The sequence below is a fragment of the Larus michahellis genome, chromosome 6, assembly GCF_964199755.1.
Source record: "Larus michahellis chromosome 6, bLarMic1.1, whole genome shotgun sequence".
NCBI classification, from domain to species: domain Eukaryota; kingdom Metazoa; phylum Chordata; class Aves; order Charadriiformes; family Laridae; genus Larus; species Larus michahellis.
Window position 1 is genome coordinate 30,694,346 of NC_133901.1, and position 17,430 is coordinate 30,711,775.

The 17,430-nt window shown below is 45.5% G+C and overlaps 1 protein-coding gene across 3 annotated transcripts in view; it reads left to right on the forward strand.

The window, feature by feature from the left end:
• The window catches only part of DIS3L2 (DIS3 like 3'-5' exoribonuclease 2), a 193,903-nt gene that overhangs the window by 75,163 nt on the left and 101,310 nt on the right, over nt 1–17,430 (forward strand). For all 3 annotated transcript variants that reach the window (XM_074590908.1, XM_074590909.1, XM_074590910.1), the window contains one exon: nt 6,716–6,889. In XM_074590908.1, the coding sequence (XP_074447009.1) occupies nt 6,716–6,889 (174 nt within the window). The remainder of the gene's footprint in view (nt 1–6,715; nt 6,890–17,430) is intronic.

The following is a 17,430-nucleotide window of genomic DNA, read 5'->3' on the forward strand; positions in this document are numbered from 1 at the left end:
CTAAGGATATCTCATCACTAGTTAATCATATGGCAACATAATGCTAGTTTCTTTTGGTGCTCGCTTCAGTGTGCTGGCACGTCACAGCATGAATGAGCCTATGGTCTTTGCTCAGAAGAGCTTGCAGTCTAGAAGGAAGACACACAGGTACTTAGCCTGACCAGCACAAGCACTGTGGGGTGTTGGCAGCCTTTTTCAGTCTTTCCTCCCTTTGTGGAAGAGCAGGACAGTGTGTAGGCATTTCACCTCTGCCAGAGGAAGATCAGTAGCTGTGAGGTTCATCTTTGGTTTTTAAGCCTTTACTGATAAGAAGTAGAAAGAAGTCACAGATTTTTGTGGTTTTAAATTTGCATTGCTTCACGGAAGGATGCTAGAAACCAAGAGAAGATTCATTCACTCCTGAAGCAGATGAGAAGGGTGTTGCTGTCTGTGCATTTCAAGAGGCACTGGAAAGCCATAGCTGTCTGGAGTTCAAGTGGCAGGCACTGCCATCTCCTCCAAGGAGGAGATTTTAGGCTAGGGCTACAGAAACGACCGATGCTGGACCAGATCCAGATCGCAAGTTCGTTTTGACTCTCCTTGAGGAAGACCCTGTAGTCTTCAGCATTTTCACTCTTCTCTTGGGAACAGCTGCAGTGTGCCAAGCTCCCACATGGAGTGGCCACGCAGTTTCCTATTGAGTGGGTCTCAATAACAAATGGTGGACAATGATAAATCTATTCAGTTATCTTGGGAAAAATTGAGTAGTCCTGGTTTAGTTGGTGATCCACAGTAGGTAACTCTGACCTACGACGATGCTGTGGTCAAATTTTACAGGTGATGGGGATCTGGCTGTAATCTGGAGCACGTGCAGTAGTGGGAGTTGGGCATGAAGCCCAACTTTTCTTTTCCCCTTGCAAAGCTGTTCCGATGGGATAGCACAGCTGACCTACGGTGTCAGCACTGTGGTTTTTGGAGTCCTCAGTTTAAACTCCTGGTAAAGCTTAAAACTTACATAAAAGTTTTGTTTTTTTTTAAAGAGTAAGTGTGTTGGCATGTATCTATCAGCCCTAGAACTAAAAGTAAACTAAACTCAAGTCCCTGTTTCCCTGAGTTTAAGTTCATTATCAGTCGTGGCTGCTTCATGTGCCTAGTAATAGCAAATTTCATGTATAGTCCTTGAGAGCCACATGAGCCGTTAAGTCATTCAGTATTTCCTAGTTGAACTGCAGTGCATGAACTGAAGTGGCCTCCCTTTGAGCCCCACTTAACTAGGGGCTGGCTGTGCTGTGAACTTCACTGTGACTAAGTATCTTATTGGCAGCGATTTTCTTTGTCGTCTTTGACTCCAGCAGTGAAAAGGCTGGAGGGTGATTGTACTGCTTGGCTTCTTGTCATGGATAACCCCCCTTTTCAGCAGAAACGGGGACGGGGAGGGGGAATAGGAGGATGGGCTAATGTCTTTTTTCATTGGCTAATGTGTGTGTCTTAATCTGTGCTTCTGACAACACTGTATATTCTCATCTGGCTGTTTTAGTACTTTCCAAGATGTAAAGGGTGTTGTCAGGAACAAAAAGGTCCGTGATTGTCTTCACACATAGCCATTTCCTTGGGACTCCATTGCAGTTCACTAAGTGCCTTGAGGAGATGGGAGCGTGAAACCTTGTTGACCGATTTTGTTTTTAAATCTAAATACATGCTTGTTGAAACATGGAAAGACAAGGAAGTCTCCTGAAGGTCCCAAAAGTTCTTGTTTGCTTTTAGGCTGGTTTATAAGCTAGTTTATAAGGTGAGTTTGCTAGTCGTGGCCCACCTGAAGGAGAGAAGAGCAGGTGATCTGCAGCTCACTGCATGCTTGGTTTTTTTGCACTTTCTTGTGCACCCCTTAGTTCTGCCCAGAGACTTCATGGTACCCCTTTGACAGCACCACCGTGGTTTTGAAGGTCTGGACCGAAGAGCGTGTAGGTCATCACTCTGCACCGTCTAAGTCTGATGGAAGTATGACAAGGGAAGCTCCCTCCGTAGTTGGCAGTCACTTCCCCTGGATGCCTTGGGTGTTTCCAGGTACTCTCCATCCTGCAGCCGAACTCCCCCAGGCTCATCAACCACCTTCCTCAGCTTTCTTTTTCCCTTGGGAAGTTCAGTGACAGGTTTCCAAGCACAGTTAATGGCATAGTCTGGTCTTCACAGTGACCACATGTGGCTGGAGCAGCGGGCTGCCCTGGCCAAGAGTTTGATGGTGTCACTGGCCACCCAGGGTGGTCACCTGCACAGGGGCAACCTGGCAGTCCCTGGAGGTCCCCTTTGGGAGGGGGGTGCGTTTCTGTGTCGTGATTGCCACCTGGTGGTCACCAGTGAGACGCTGTCCCCTCTGATTGCCACCCTGTCACCCCGACTGCACTGGGAAGGAGCAGGGAGGAACTAAGGATTCCATGAGCCGCTGGCGATGCTCTGAGTGTCCTGCTGTGCTCCCTCCTGCATGTGAAGTGATTTTACCGTGGCAGTGAAATGCCATTTAACTGTACCTGCTTCAGGTAGCAGGTAAAGCAAAATAGCTCTAAAATAGTATCCTTTTCCAGATAATTATTACAAGTACTGCCATGTACAGTTATTTTCTGGGGACCTTTTTTCAGTGTTGGAGTCCAGGGCTGTTTGGAGAACTAGTCCAGACATCTCTGTCTACACTGTTGGAGATGGTTAAGGCAGAATCCTTTTTTTTTTTTTTTTTTTTTAGCCTCCATGTATGGTGATGGATGAGACTGTTTAAAAACTCCCCAAACTAGTAGTAAGATGTTGAATCACTGATTCTTTCTGCGTCACACGGAACTCGTGGCTATTCTAGCTCAGGGCCTTGGATAATTGGTCAGTCAAGGTGACAAGATTTGTCACGGCATTTGCAATAAAATGAAAGACTGCAGGATGTTCTTGACGTTCTTTCCGAAACCACCCACGTGGCTTGAATTCCTTTCATCTCTGGCATTTTATTCTGATTTTTTTAATTCACGAATGTATTTGGTGTGAGTGGAAATGACTAGATACCTTGGGTACCTCACTGTAAGGCTTGAGGGAAGGTGTGATCCCCAAGCGGTGTAGCTCTGTTGGAAAAACACCTTCTTGTAGATGGGACTGTCTCTCAGGAAAGCCGCATTCCCTCAGCGCAGCTAATTCGCGTACTGCTCTGAGGTGTGAGATACCTCCACCTTCATGGGGGGCACCCTCCTGCTCCTGCACTTCGATGGCGGGTGGCCCAGCAGCTGAAGGGAGGCAGCTCCGGGTGGGAGTGGGGCTGGACTGCAGTCTCGGCGCCGTGGGTTCTCATGACGCGGCTCGCTGTCTCCATGACGCTCAGCCCTGCAGACATCTCACCATCTCCACTAGCACCTTCAGGCTTTATCAAGCCTGTGCGGTGTTGCCTGCAAGCTCTGGGTGGTGGGAGCATCCAGGTGGTATTCCTTGCTGTCCCCTCTCCTGCTGCTGTACTAGCTTTCTCTAGGAGGGGTGGCTTATTCACGTGTAGGATGTTCTCCTGCTGCTGAAAGAAACCCTCCATGTAGGATGATGACTGGACGAGTCTGCTCCAGGAGAGACTGAGTAAGATTGTTAAGTCCCCATGGAAGTTATTCACTCCCATTTGGGAGCCTGCCCGGCTTTCCAAAGGAAACAAGCCTTATGTAATTACACTTTGTCTTTTTGGAGAGTTCTTATCATATAACCTTTGAACACGTTGGTCAGTTTCAGCTGAGTCTGGGGAGTGGAGAGGGTTCGAATGTTTGTAGAAATGGGTGGCCAAATAGATGCCACCAGTGTCACCGTGAAGGGCAAGATGGCAGCATGAGTGTGAAGGGCAAGATGGCAGCATGAGTGTGGCTCTGCCCCAGGCGCACAGGCATGGGAGGCCAACCCTAGTGAGTCTGCAGCTGGGAGCAACTCGATGTTCCGGCGATGGCTGGTTTGGACGAACACCCTGTGCTGGGGGCTGCCCAATGCCCCATCCACGGCACATTCCCATCGCTGTGTGCTGCCACCGTCTTTGACATCAGTCTGAGGGTATTCAAGGAACCCTCTGGCATGCTCTAATGCTCCCCCATCAGCGTCACAGAAAAGAAATGTTTACGTCTGTAACCATTATATTTTTTTTTTACTTTTTAACATTTGGAAAAAAAAAGACACACACGCAAGCCTGGGGTGTCACAGACACCGTGACTCCCTGGGAGCGAACGTCTGACTGCCGCTGGGCCCTGTGCCTGTTGTTGTTTATAAGCCTCTTGAACTATTCTTGCTGCCCTCAGTGGCTGCGGAGCCCCATGAGTGATTTTACAGCCTGGCTGTTACTCCCGGGCCGTCAGTGATCCTATATGTGTTACCTTTGATCACATGCTGTCCTGTCAGATTTTGCTCTGATGCAAGTCATCATGTCTGTGTGACTGTAACATGGCCCCAATTAAAGTCAGTTGTACACTTTTTGTTTCAAGGTACTTGGAAAATGTTCCCTGGAACACTGTAAATCAAATGTTAATTACTATTAAAAAAATATTAGTCCTATATCAAACCTCTGGGTAAACCCCTTATGGTTCGTAATCTAATTTCAGTAAACGGATCAAGAGAACATGGGTTTCAAGACTGAGCTGGAAAGCACTCTGGCATTTAGAGGCGCTTTCCATGACTTGTCGTGCAGGCGTCCAGCCGCCCTCTTGGTGCATTTCCCAGCCCTGCCCTTCCAAGAGAAGGGGCACCTGAGACTCAAGCCCTTGCCGTTTCTTTTCGGTAGGGCAACATGTCCTCTCTTTTCCTCTTGTTTTTTTTTTCAACCCATCCTTGGTGGTGCTGGCAGGCTTGCGGACCCACGGGCTCGTCCTTGCTCAGTCCCCCAGCTCTGCACTAGACGTTGGAAATGAAGTGGTGATTTCTCTGGCTTATTGTTACTGCTTAGAGAGAGGGAGATAAAACTGATGCCTCGTTTATTTACGTTAAAATAAGGATCAGGCTGGGACCAAGCGGCAGGAACAGAGAACTCGGCCTCGATGCCAAATGCGCGCATATTTCTGCCATACAGTTTGTACATAAAATTGAAACAATGGAGGGAAATATCTTTTTATCCTTGTTTTCATTTTTATTTTAAAGCTAGGCAACGTGAACTCTACAATTTACCGTGCCGCGGAGCGCGCAATCCTTTCCAGCGTATTACGCCATGTGACAGGTTTATTGCGCAGCCCTTCCCATTGCGAGGAGAGCAAGCTTTGCTCCCATAAAGAAGATGGGCTCGCTTGCGCTGTGCGGATGGCGTTTGTTCTGGGGGTTTATGGCACATTTGAAGCCCTGAGAGCATCTTGCTCGTCCAAATGACAAGTGCTCTGTTTTGGCCCCAATTTAGGAAAGCAATTAGTGCCTGTTCTCACTCATTGGAATTAAAGCAGAAGGATCGATATAATGATTGTGTATTTTATGCAGTGGAAAAACACTTATTAGAGTGGCTGGTTTTGCCCTGTGTTATTACCCCTCTCACTTGTGTCATATTTTGATGGATTTGCCTTAATTTCAGTTGTAATTTTCTTAGATCAGGAATGTTATCTCTCTATTGGCTGTAATGTCCCATTTGCGCTAATGGCAGTATATTAAAAAAATGATAATAATTTATCTCTGTGTCCTGTAGAGCAATCTGGGGGGTGAGAAAGGGGTCAAGGAGAGCCGCCACCATGGGACATAGATTCTCCTGTAGTATTTGTAACGAGGTAGGGAGGGAACAAACATCCCACTCCTTTGGAGTCCTGGTTTGCACACTGTGTCCGGAGCCGAACGCTTGTTTAACACCAAAGTGCTCAGATAAACGCGTGCTGGGTTTGCACTGGAGCAGATGGAAACTTTCTCTAAGCATAATAGCGCAGCAGCCTCATCCACACATGTGTGGAATACTTCATCAAAGACTATTAGCATGTGGGGGACAGTTTCCCCTGTCTGTGACTTGCTTCTAGGTTGTTGGCTGCGCTCCAGTTGGCTCCTGGTTCAGAGGCTTCTGCTAAGCTAGGAGAGGAGGGACAAACTACTGGGAATGTTTAGGTCCTGGAAAGAGCCTGGCAAATGGTTGGAAAGATGATCTGTGGGCATGTCCGAGTGCGTGACTCCTGTAAGGAAGGCAATAAGGGTTCTTCACACCTCTCTCTTCATAGGGCATCAGTTTGCCCAGGCAGAGATGCATATCCTTTGGGATGGAGAGCAGCGTGCTGAGCTCCCTGGGAGCTGGCTTCTGCGGAACTGTCTGGGATCTGGGGGGAATCTGTTCTCCATCTCTACAGATTCTACAGGGGAATCTGTAGTAGGGGTGAGTCACCTTTTTCAGTGGCAAGGAGAGAAGGAGGATCTCAAGGGAACCAGCCATGTGTAAAGCTAGAGCTGCTTGTGTGGAGGGCTGAGCTTCTCTAATCCCTGTTGGATGTATTTTTTTCTAAAATTCGACACTTTCTTACCTCTACAAAAAACTAATAATATAAAATGTCTCCTTAAAATGCAATGCATGAAACAGTCTAGGGTACTGTCTGGCTGGTGTTTTGCATCTCCAGCAGACATAAGTCATGGTATGGTGTGAATGCCTGCTACGTCCTGTGCCAAAACTGAGGGAGAAGTGGATGGGTGAAAGAGTATGTTTGAGGGCTCAGCAGCCTCTCTGCGGGGACAGTAACAACGCGACAGTAGTAATTATACACTTCAAAAAAAAAAAGCATCCCTTTCTTTCTTTCTGCAGGCAGTTGTCCAAAAGTCTTGGGCAGGCCGGCGAGATTGAGCCGGAAACGGAAGGGATCCTGACAGAGTACGGTGTGGATTTCTCTGACTTTTCCCCCGAAGCACTGGCGTGTCTTCCCCAGAGCCTGCCCTGGGTTATCCCACCAGGAGAGCTGGCCAAAAGAAGAGATTTAAGGTAACGACAAAAAGCGCGGTCTGACGCTCCTTCTTGGGTTGGTGCAGGGTTCTGCTATTTTGTTTTGCTTTCATCGCACTTTGAAAAGGCACTGACTTTATTATGTGTACCGTATTACATGTTACCTGTGCTAGCATGGAAAGAAACTGCTTTTGAAAATACCTACAAACCTGGAAGATCAGTTATTTGGAGAAGTATTTTGTGAGGCAAAGAAGCTTTTTCTCAAAAGAACTATTGAAAACTGAAAATTCGGTGTTTGGCACCTCATCTGAAAGCTTTATGTTTTTGTCTGGAATGTATTACGTATTTTAGTGGTAGTTTTATAGCAGAGATTTTCTGAATGCCTGGCAGATCAAATGATCTTGGACATTGTTACTTTGAAACTTAAGCACAGGTAGAGACTGTCCTGCATTTTCCTGTCTAGTCTCAACATTTTTCTCTGTTTCAAAGAACCGGTGTCATGTGGAGTTTATGACGGCTCTTGATCAGGTTAGCAGCTGGCAAATGCAGTCCCTCCCTGCAGCCTGGCAACTTTGTGCTGTCCACCTACCTCACATTACCCATCCCTGTAACTTAGTGATGCTCCCACCAGCTTTCGGGAACTCCACGGTCTGTTGGGTGGTAGGCGCTCTGACATTGCTGGTCTACCCAAGCCGAGTGGATTTGCTGCGCTTCCAAGTGTCAGATTTCAGAGACGTCTTTACTAGAAAAGATTTAAAGACAAAAGAAATTTGTTTAGAACCTCACTTTGCAATAAAGGAAGGTGCAAGAAATATAAACAATAAATGCATTACTAAGATGGTACAGTGTGTTCCACTCCCATCCTTGCTTATGCTCAAGCATCCTGTCTCAGCTGGCAGATTCATTGCTTTCTTGCTTATTGCTGAGGTGAGACAGCGCCATGAGCCTGATTCCTCAAGACACTGCACTGGTGCAAGCACCTGCATGTACGTAGCAAGCTCCTCTCCCTCTTAGTTTATCTGTGTTATTGGCATGGACATCAGCAATTTGAGTGTATAAGCTGATAAACTGCAGCCATTTGTGTCTGTACTTGGACTTCAGATGTTACTTTGGACCTAACCCTGCACTGTAGCCTGCGACCTCCTTACTGCTTCAGCTTTACCGGGTTTCCACTGCCATACAATGGAATAATTCAGGGGAGAATCACACTCCTGATTGACTAGTGGTAACACTCAGATACCAGATCCAGACTGTAGGCTTCAAGTGGCTTCAAAAAAAGCTTCAGATAGTGAAAGCTGCAGCTCAGAAGTCACTGGAAAGTGCTTATTTTTATATTCTTGACTACATTTCAGTTAGCATTCTCTGTTTCTTCTGACCAAGTTCTTTCAAGCAAATAAAGAGCTTGACTTGTCTCCAGTCAGACAATCAGTTTTGGAAAGAAATTCCAAGTGCATTTCTTGTTTTTATTGCTGAATTATTACACTGGGACTTATCAAGGTGATAACAGTTTTGCAGTTAAGCCATTTAAATCCCTCTCTGCCCCTTCACGACCACAGTGCACTCTACAAAGTAGATTTCCTTTTGATCCTCTCAAATATAAACATTTAACAGTCAGGGTTTTTAAGACAATTATTTGAGCTTAATTTTACTAATCCTTTTAATGTCAACTGCCACACCGCTGACTAACTAGTCTGTGGTCTAAAAACATATGGAACTAACATGAGACTCCTAGATACGGAAAGTAAAATACAGATGAATCTTCTTTTCTGTTTCCTCACAGCGAGAGGCTTATCTACCCAGAAAAAGATGAGTTTTATTAGTAAACGTAGCATGAATTGTAGCGGAGTGGACGCCTGCAGTGGGAGTCCTGGCCACCGTCTCTTCTGGTCTCACCCATCGGACCTTAAGAGACTCTTCCTGACAAGTCCCAAGGTGGCTCGGCTTTAATGTGGTATGAAATATTAGCTTTCACACTGTCAGCAATAAGTGCGTTGTGGTGTGCAGTGTGGTACAAGTAGCAGTCACGCTGGCCCGGGCTGGCGTCCAGAGGAAGACATCTGGACCTGGGCGTCTGGTCTGGGTGCACATGGGAGCTGTGCCTTGTTTTCCAGGGGAGCTGACACCGTGTTCGGTGACACCTGCCTCTGTGAGTGCCCATCTCTGCTGTTCTTTGTGCGTGTTGCTGTGTCAGGCTCCCCAGGTACTGTACAGTGCTCTGGGAGTACAATATAAGATCAATTACAGTGAAATAAGGGCTCATCTTTCCTCCTCAAGCAGCCATGTTAACACTTCTAAATAGCTCATCCTAATTCGGTTTACACATTGCTCACCTGACTAAAGTAAACATAAATTAGAGTTTGGCTTAAAAATACCTTCATCTATAGTAAATCTCCAGTTCTGTAACACAGAGCTGTAAATTTTCTGGGGTCGTTCCTTTGGGAATTGGAACTGAGACCTGAGCAAGGTCTTGCATTTTCTGGTGTTTCCTCTTCCTGAGGTCACTTCTTGTTTCCTTTCACCATGGGAAACGACCTTTTCCTCAACAAAAGGGAACCTGTCTTCTGCTAACCAGTGTCCCAAGCGTGGTCGGGTCCGTGAGTCAGCGGATAGAGCACGGAGGTAGAGGTTCTGCACCGGAGGCATTTGTGAGTGTGGTTTTATAGGAAAGTGAGACAATGTGTTTCACCAAGCTGCTGGGCAAGAGGAGGGAAGGATATTCTGTCTATGCCATCTTGTAAATATATTCCTTGATCTTCCTGCAAGCCTTTCAGTTTTACAGGAAGCCTGTTCTTGCCATGCATAGTCTGTTTGGATAGCAACTGTGATCTCACATACATAGCCTGCGCAGAATTGCTTCCAAGAGATTTTTATTCTTTTTTTTTTTTCCTCATTTCTCCAGTAGTGGCTCACAAAGAAAGGTTTACATAATATTTTAATATTACTTAAGGCAGAAAAGATCCAAACCTCGTGGATGGCTTTGAAATCTTTTAGCTGATTTAACACTCTGCTCTGCCACCCGTGCACAGTTTGGCCACGGACATCTGCTTTTTACCTGCATGGGTGTATCTATTTGTAAAATTAGGCAAGTATTTCACGGGCACTCCCAGCTTGCTTGTTTGTAAAGAACACCAAAAACTTCTAATGCAAAGCATTAGGCAAATATTAGGTGCTGGCATCGCATACTGCAGTTGTGTTTTATGGAGAGCCTGAAGTTTCATAAAATATCAGAGTAGCGTGGTTGAGGAAACTTCCCTTCCAGATGCTTTAAATGTGATAATACAGATAGGACCAGAGTTCTTATTTTATTATTCAGGTTGACCGGAATTGGTATTTTTTCATTAGAAGTTTGAGAAGTGTTTGGTTTCTGCTTTTAGAGAAACATTGGAGGATTAGTGTCATAGAGACAAATTTTGATGGGTGCAAAGTTTCAACCATTTTCCGGTTTTTTCCAGTGTCTCAACATGTAATTTTCATTTCCTTGTTTGCTTTGCTTTGCACTTAGTGTTTTGGTGGTGCGGGGAAAAATAGAGCCCCTGAACAGAAGAGGGGTCAGGGCAAAGGAGGAAATGCAAATTTGAAAGGTGGGTGCGGGAGACGGGCTGGAGGAGGAGGCCGTTTGAAGAGGTGTAGCCAGGAATCTAAGAAACCCAAAAGCTATTTCTAAGACTCATTCCAAATGTTTCTAATTTCATTCATATCTTTTTGTTTCCTTTACTGCTTAACTGGGACAAGAAACTAAAGCCAGGAAAGTCCGATCATAGTGGGAAACAAAAACCTAAATATTGGAGAGAGAAAAAAGGCTGTTCTTTGCAAAGCAGTTCTGCCTTTTGCTTGTCTCCTATTGTTGGTGTTACTGTGGAAAATGTATAACATCACTCTTTTGGAAAGTGCTAGAGCCTGTTCAAGTAGAGATGGTTTATATAGTCTAACATGGAAGAACTTGAGGGTATCTATTTCTTTACCATTTGCCTAATAATAAGGGAGCCTGTTGACCTCCGCTGGACTATTACAAATGTGAAACTTGGCACTCAAAATTGCTTGCTCTAAATTTTCCAGTTGCTTTCTCTTTTTCCATTTGATGTCATCCTGCCAACTAGTGATTTTATTATTATAAACAGGACATTGTATTCACTTTTAAGAAGAAATATGAAGCTGGAGGTAAAATTACAAACTCCAGTTTCTCAGCTGGCAAAATACAAAACAATGAGCTAAAAATACTGAGCAGAGAAAGGGTGCTGTGGCAAGAAACTCTGAAATATCTACAAGATGGATGTGGTCTGAGGAGCAGAAACTGACTGACTTCAACTGAGCAGCTCTGAACTCCTGCGAATTGCCAAATGGCTGAGGTTGGAAGGCACCTCTGGAGGTCATCTACTCCAACCCCCTTGCTCAAAGCAGGGTCAACTACAGTAGGCTGCCCAGGGCTGTGTCCATTTGGGGTTTGGGTATCTCCAAAGATGGAGATTCCACAAACCCTCTGAGGAATGTGTTCTGGGGTTCAGTCACCCTTACGGTAAAAACATGGGTGTTTTTTTACCTTTAAATGGATTCTCCTGTATTTGGTGCCCATTGCCTCTTGTCCTGCTGCTGGATACCACTGACAAGAGTCTGTCTCTGTCGTCTTTACTCCCTACCTTCAGGTATATTTTCACATTGATAAGATCTCCCTGCCTGGGTCTTACCTTCTCGAAGCTGAACAGTCCCAGCTATCTCAGCCTCTTCTTGTAGGTGGGTTGGATGCTCCAATTCCTTAATCGTCATCGAGGCCCTTCAGCAAACTTACACTGGTATGTTGATGTCTTCCTGGTACTGGAGAGCCCAGAACTGGATGCAGCACTCCAGCTGTGGTCTCACCAGTGCCAAGTAGAGGGGAAGAATTTCAGGACTGCATCTCTTGACCTGCTGGCAACACTCTTCCTAATGCAGCCCAGGAGGCTGTTGGCTGCCTTTGCTACGAGGCATGTTGTTAGTTCATGTTCAACTTGTCCATCAGGACCCCAGCTCTGTTTCTGCCAAGCTGCTCTCCAGCTGATTGGTCCGCAGCCTATACTGGTGCACGGGGTTATTCCTCCCCATGTGCAGGACTTTGCTTTTCCCTTTGAGCTTCATGAGATTCCCGTCAGACCGTTTCTCTGCTGAGGTCCCGCTGAATGGCAGCACAGCTGTCCATTCCTCCCATGAGGCTAAAAGGCCCGGTGAACATCAGACTGGGGGACAGCAAGGATGCACTGCGTTGGCAGGAGACAATTAGTGCCCACTTGCTTCCCTTGCAGGGCAGAGTTAATGAACTGTGCTCTTGCAGGCAAACAGCGCTAATGCAACGAAGCTTTCAGTTAAAATTTGCATCTTGGTATTTCAGCATGTGATGACCTCAATTGCAACTGACCTACAGCTACCCAAGTTATTGAAGGCTGAATTGTAATTTCAGCTGCCCATTCAGAAATGTAGCGTCGTTCCTTTGGTTGCTAAGGGAGGAAGAGTGGAGATGCTCTGCCGTGTCTCTGTGTCCGCTGTGGAGGGAAGCCCTGTAGCGCTGTTTGTAACTGGAAAGCACTGGCAGCAGGACAGTACCTGTACTGGAGTTCTGCCCGCTATTAATTTCTTTCCTGAGGAGTGTTACAGCTGGGAACAGGGATTAGCAGTGCTTATAGTAAAGGTTTGACAGCGCGCTCTTTCCTGTAGATGCCCGAGGAGATTATTGGCTGGTAAAATTAGAGGTGATGGTAAAAATGGCAGCTTTGAGCTGTGCGAGGGGTGTTAGAGGAAAGCAGTCAGCCTCTGAAGCAGATGTCTTTCCAAGGCAGGTGGACGACTTTAGTTAGGAGTGAGTGCAAGTCAGATAAAACATCATTAAACAGCTTGTTTCCTGGAGATTTTCCACTACAAAAAGCTAGTGTTAAGTAGAGCAAGACTTACTCAGCTATAATAGGATATGTAAAAATGCTCTGGTTTCTGACGAAAACTGAGAAATGACTTGTTTAGCAAATGTATAAGCAACATCGCTGCAGACCTGACTGTTATCTTGGCGTGGAGAGGAGACACAAACAGAGCCAGATTATGATCTCTGCTCTCTCACTGAGCTGTTCTGTGACTAATTTAATGTTCTCCACAGGGAGATACAAGGCACACAAAGGATTACTCAGTGGTGTCAAGGGATATCGGATCTAGTCCCTCTCTAGCAGGATTGATTCCAGAAGATGGTGATGATGGCTCTACCTCCTCTGGGTACTTCTGCTGTCCAGGCAGTCTGGGGAACGGTACCCTTCTTGGTTCGGTGAGGAGAGCTCGCATTAGCTCCATCCTCTCCCGTTAGCTGAGTAAGTAAAACTGAATAAATACAGTGCTGCTGTCAGGGTGATGTGATTCAGCTCCTTGCTTCTGGTTGGCTTCTTCGGGTCCTCCTCTCTGTTTTCATAACATTTTCTACTACACTATAGCTACAGCAATTGTGGTGACACTGTTTTGTACAAAATGATACATGGTCTTTGCTCTCAGATGCTGTTGTTACCAGTTGCTGGTGTACATAGACACACTGGCAACTTCACTGGTGTTTTTCCTTACAGGAAGGCGCGTGTGGTCGTTGGAAGTGCAGCTTCAAGCGGAATCGGTGGTGTGTAGTTGGACAGGATTATTGTGTTCTGATCTTGTAGGCCATCAAAACTAAGCTTGCTTAGTTAAGAATCTGTTTAGTTGTGGAAAACAGTAATAACTTTTGCAACTAGGCTTTTATACATACGGTCTTGTTCCTGTCTGGCTGCCTATTTTATGGAGAGAAATGGAAAGAATAACAGAGGGAGATGAGGATAAAATCTTAAATCAATTTGAGAACGTGTCCATTTCGCACTGGATTCCACTGGATCACAAGGTGGGCTTTTGATGAGCAGCAGAAAGTGCCCTATCATCTCACGTTCATGTATGCTAAGTGTCCCAGCTCAGGTGTGCCAAATTATACTGCCACTTTCCTGATATCATGGTGCTTTGCTGGTGCCCTTCTCTCGCTACAGGCCAGATATCATGGGACTGGATCGGAGATGAAGGATTCAAGTCCTAGCGTCAACCCAGGTATCTGTCTCTGATGCTGTACATGAAGAAACCCAGAACTTCTTCAACAGATGAGGCAGTATATCCCTGCTGTGGTATTTCAGGGCTGCCTGGTTGTTACAAGGAATAATATTTTCCTTGTGGCTCCATTCTGGGGTGGTCTGAAGCATGCTTTGACCTGGCCATCTGCCCTGAAATTTTTGGGTGATTTGATCTTTGTTCCCAGGTTACTCTTAGATCCTCACTGTCTAAAAAGAAAAAAAGTAAATCATAATATAGATAACACACATGCAGGTGTACGAGGCAGAGTTGTACTGGAGGTATCACAGCATGGATTAGAAGCGGGGCAGTCTGGAAAAGGCTAACAAAAATATTCTGGGAGATGAAGGATTGATTTACAAAGAAGGATTAACTGTTCAATATGTGTTTGCCAACACTGAAACTAGAAGTTTGTGAAAGATAAAGTAGTTGATAGTAAAAATATGTGGACTGAAATGAAAAAACGAGAATCATTTAAGTTGGTGGGAGGATAGAAAGGGGTATTATGAGGACAAGTAAGGTAAACCAGAGAGGAAACCTTTCCTGTCTAACCTAAAATAGACTGTAGCGTAGACTGCTAAAGAAAGCATTGGAAACTCCATCGCTAAAGATGCTTAATACTACATTGGAGAAAGTCCCTGTGAATGTATTGCCATGAGTTGTCTGGCTCTGACCTATGGGGGTTGGATGACCTAATGTCTCTTCCATTTCTAGCTCTGTGCATCTATGATTAAAGTAGTTTATATAATGCAAGTGCATTTTCAATTACACTCCACCTTCTTGCGTGGGATAGTGGTGGTGCAGAGACCTCATTATATTTGTGACACAATTACAGCATGACTTGTAGGAAATACTGCTGGTACTTGGTCTCTCAGAGACTCTCATCTCGTTTATATATATGTTGGCTTTTCAAGCCATTTAGGTATGTTACAAGACTGCAGTGCTCTTTTTTCCATCTTCCTCCTTTCTTGGAGGCCGTAAATATATAGAAGGAATAATTGATTCTGGTTCGGCAATCCAGTGAGCAGTTCTTGGTGAAAATGTAAATGTTTATTGTTGTAGATGTGTAATACATCAAGATTCATTTTCAGCTGCTCTCTTGGACAAAGGTCTGTTTTCTGAACCAGAACTGGACATTAGCTAAAACACAAACACAGAGAAATTAAACAGAACAGTATTGGCTTGATGTAGAAAGTTGGGCTTTCAGTGCCTTTTATGCTGTGCTGGATTTTTGTGGGGCTCAACAATTAGTGTTTGGAGGGGGGCAGGTTTTGCTTCCAATTATTTTATAATTTCATTTCATTTTGAAATTTATGCACCACGCAAAAAGAGTTTTGTGATGTGTCAAGTATCTTTGTCAGTGTGTTACAGGGCATTCAGAGTGCCTTCGGAGATTTGTCAGGGTACTTCTGTTGCATGCATATTTTTTTAATGTATTCCTTTTAAGAATCCGTCTTGGAAGGAGCTGCTCTGGGGCTTTAACTAAAATCTGCCAGCATCAAGTGTGACAAATGTGGTAGACACTACATGTAATAGATGTCTTTAGGAGTGGGATGTTGAAGACTCTAAAATGTTCAAGCACTGATTGTTCTCTGAAATTTCTCTCGGCGAAAGAGTACTTCATCCCCATTTGAGTGATGAACATCAGTGGAATTGGTCCCACGCTTATTGGCACCTTATAACAAATCTGCGTAGGCACCATGGTCAAACTGGGTTTACTTGTGATTGAAGAACGAGATTGATTTTTGTTGTTGCCATAACAATTGGACTGTTGTGTGAAAAAATGTTGTTAGCGTCCACTGGAGTGAGCTGACAGCTCTAGGATGCCTGTTCCCAAATTAAAACAACTGCTTCCAGCTCTGAGAAATGATGTCTGTTTAACTTTTGCAAGATGGAGCTCAGCAGGGTCTTAGAAATGACCTGAAGAGCTTAAAGATTCTAAAAGTGCCTTTGCTGTGCTTAATTTTAAAATGCCAGCTTTGAGCTGGAGTTAATAAGGGTAAACCAGGAGGCTGAGCTTTCACTCCCACCAGGCTATTGTATGTACTCACCGAGTGGAGAGAACAGGACAATCTAAGGAGTCCCTCGAAGAATGTAAATGCACTGCAAGTGTCTAGACATGCAGTCACTCGTACTGTAAATGTCTTAGCACTGACATACTCAAGTTTAAGGAAGGCTTGCACTGCCCAAACTTTAATAAACAAAATGATGGTCGTTATTGTCTCACCTCCAGCTGCAGCAATCTGGTCTTTGGAAAAAGGCTAATTCTTCGGCAAAAGGTTTAGCTTGGTGCTTCAGGAGCCGTTGGATGACTGGAGGGACTGTGGGCTGTGAGCACCAAGCCTGGGGCAGGGCAGGATGGTCAGCCTGCGGGTAGCCACTGGGCTGCTTGAATCTTCAGCTGTGCAGTGTTTGTGTGCTGGGAATTCACAGGCAGCAGGTTTCTGCCACTGTTTCCAGGCTAGTGGGTGCTGCGTCTTCTGGTGTGCTCTTTGTTCTCTTTTGTAGTTGTTTTGGATGCATTGGTTTTCACGAATGACCTGTAAACATTGCAGGAGACCGCTTCAGTCTGAAAGTTGCCCTTGGGGAAGAGTTAGGATGGGGAGGTAAATAAGGTAATTAAGTTCAGGCACGTTAATTCTGTTGGCTTCCTGAGAAGGTGAAATGGAGAGAGAGAGAGAGGTGCCAATCTCTTCTCCCGGTATCCAGTGACAGGACACGTGGGAATCATTCAAAGCTGCACCAAAGGAAGTTTAGACTTGGCATTAGGAAGCATTTCTTTGCTGAGAGGGTGGTCAAACACTGGAACAGGCTTCCTGGAGAGGTGGTCGATGCCCCACACCTGCCAGTGTTTAAGAGGCGTTTGGACAATGCCCTTAACTACATACTTTTAACTTGGTGAGCCCAGTGGTCAGGCAGTTGGACTACATGATCATTGTTGGTCTCTTCCAACTGAAATATCCTACCCTATCCTATCCAAGCCCTTGTGTCTGAGTTTCCTATTGGGAGACCTTTGGTGATTCCCTGCTTAACCTCTTCCTTAGGTGCTCTGGTTTGCTTGCAGAGGTGCCCAGCTCCTTCTTTCCCTCTTTTGAGACTTGGCAGTCTAAATTCTGCCCACAACTTCAGCCGTGAGCAGTCCAAGTTCAGGCAAATGGCAAAGTTGGGGTTTCAATCCAAGTGCCTTGAGTTGGTGATGGCTGCAGCCGGGGCCAGGAGGTGTGGTGGTCTGCAGCAGGCAGGAGCGTGGACACGGGTAGGCTGCCCATCTGACTGGTGCTCGTGGTGCCTGGAATGTCCTTCCTCCATTCTGTTACCACTTGTTCCCAAATAGCTGGTTCATACTTGCTTCTTCTAGGACTCTGCCTCCCCTGAACGGTCACTTCAGCTGGTGAGGACATCATCTTGCTTCATCGAGGGTTTTCTCATGCTCTAGTGGGTACATGCAGTTCTCTGAACTGTTCTTTCATGGTTGTTGGCACCTTTTAGAGTGGGGAAAG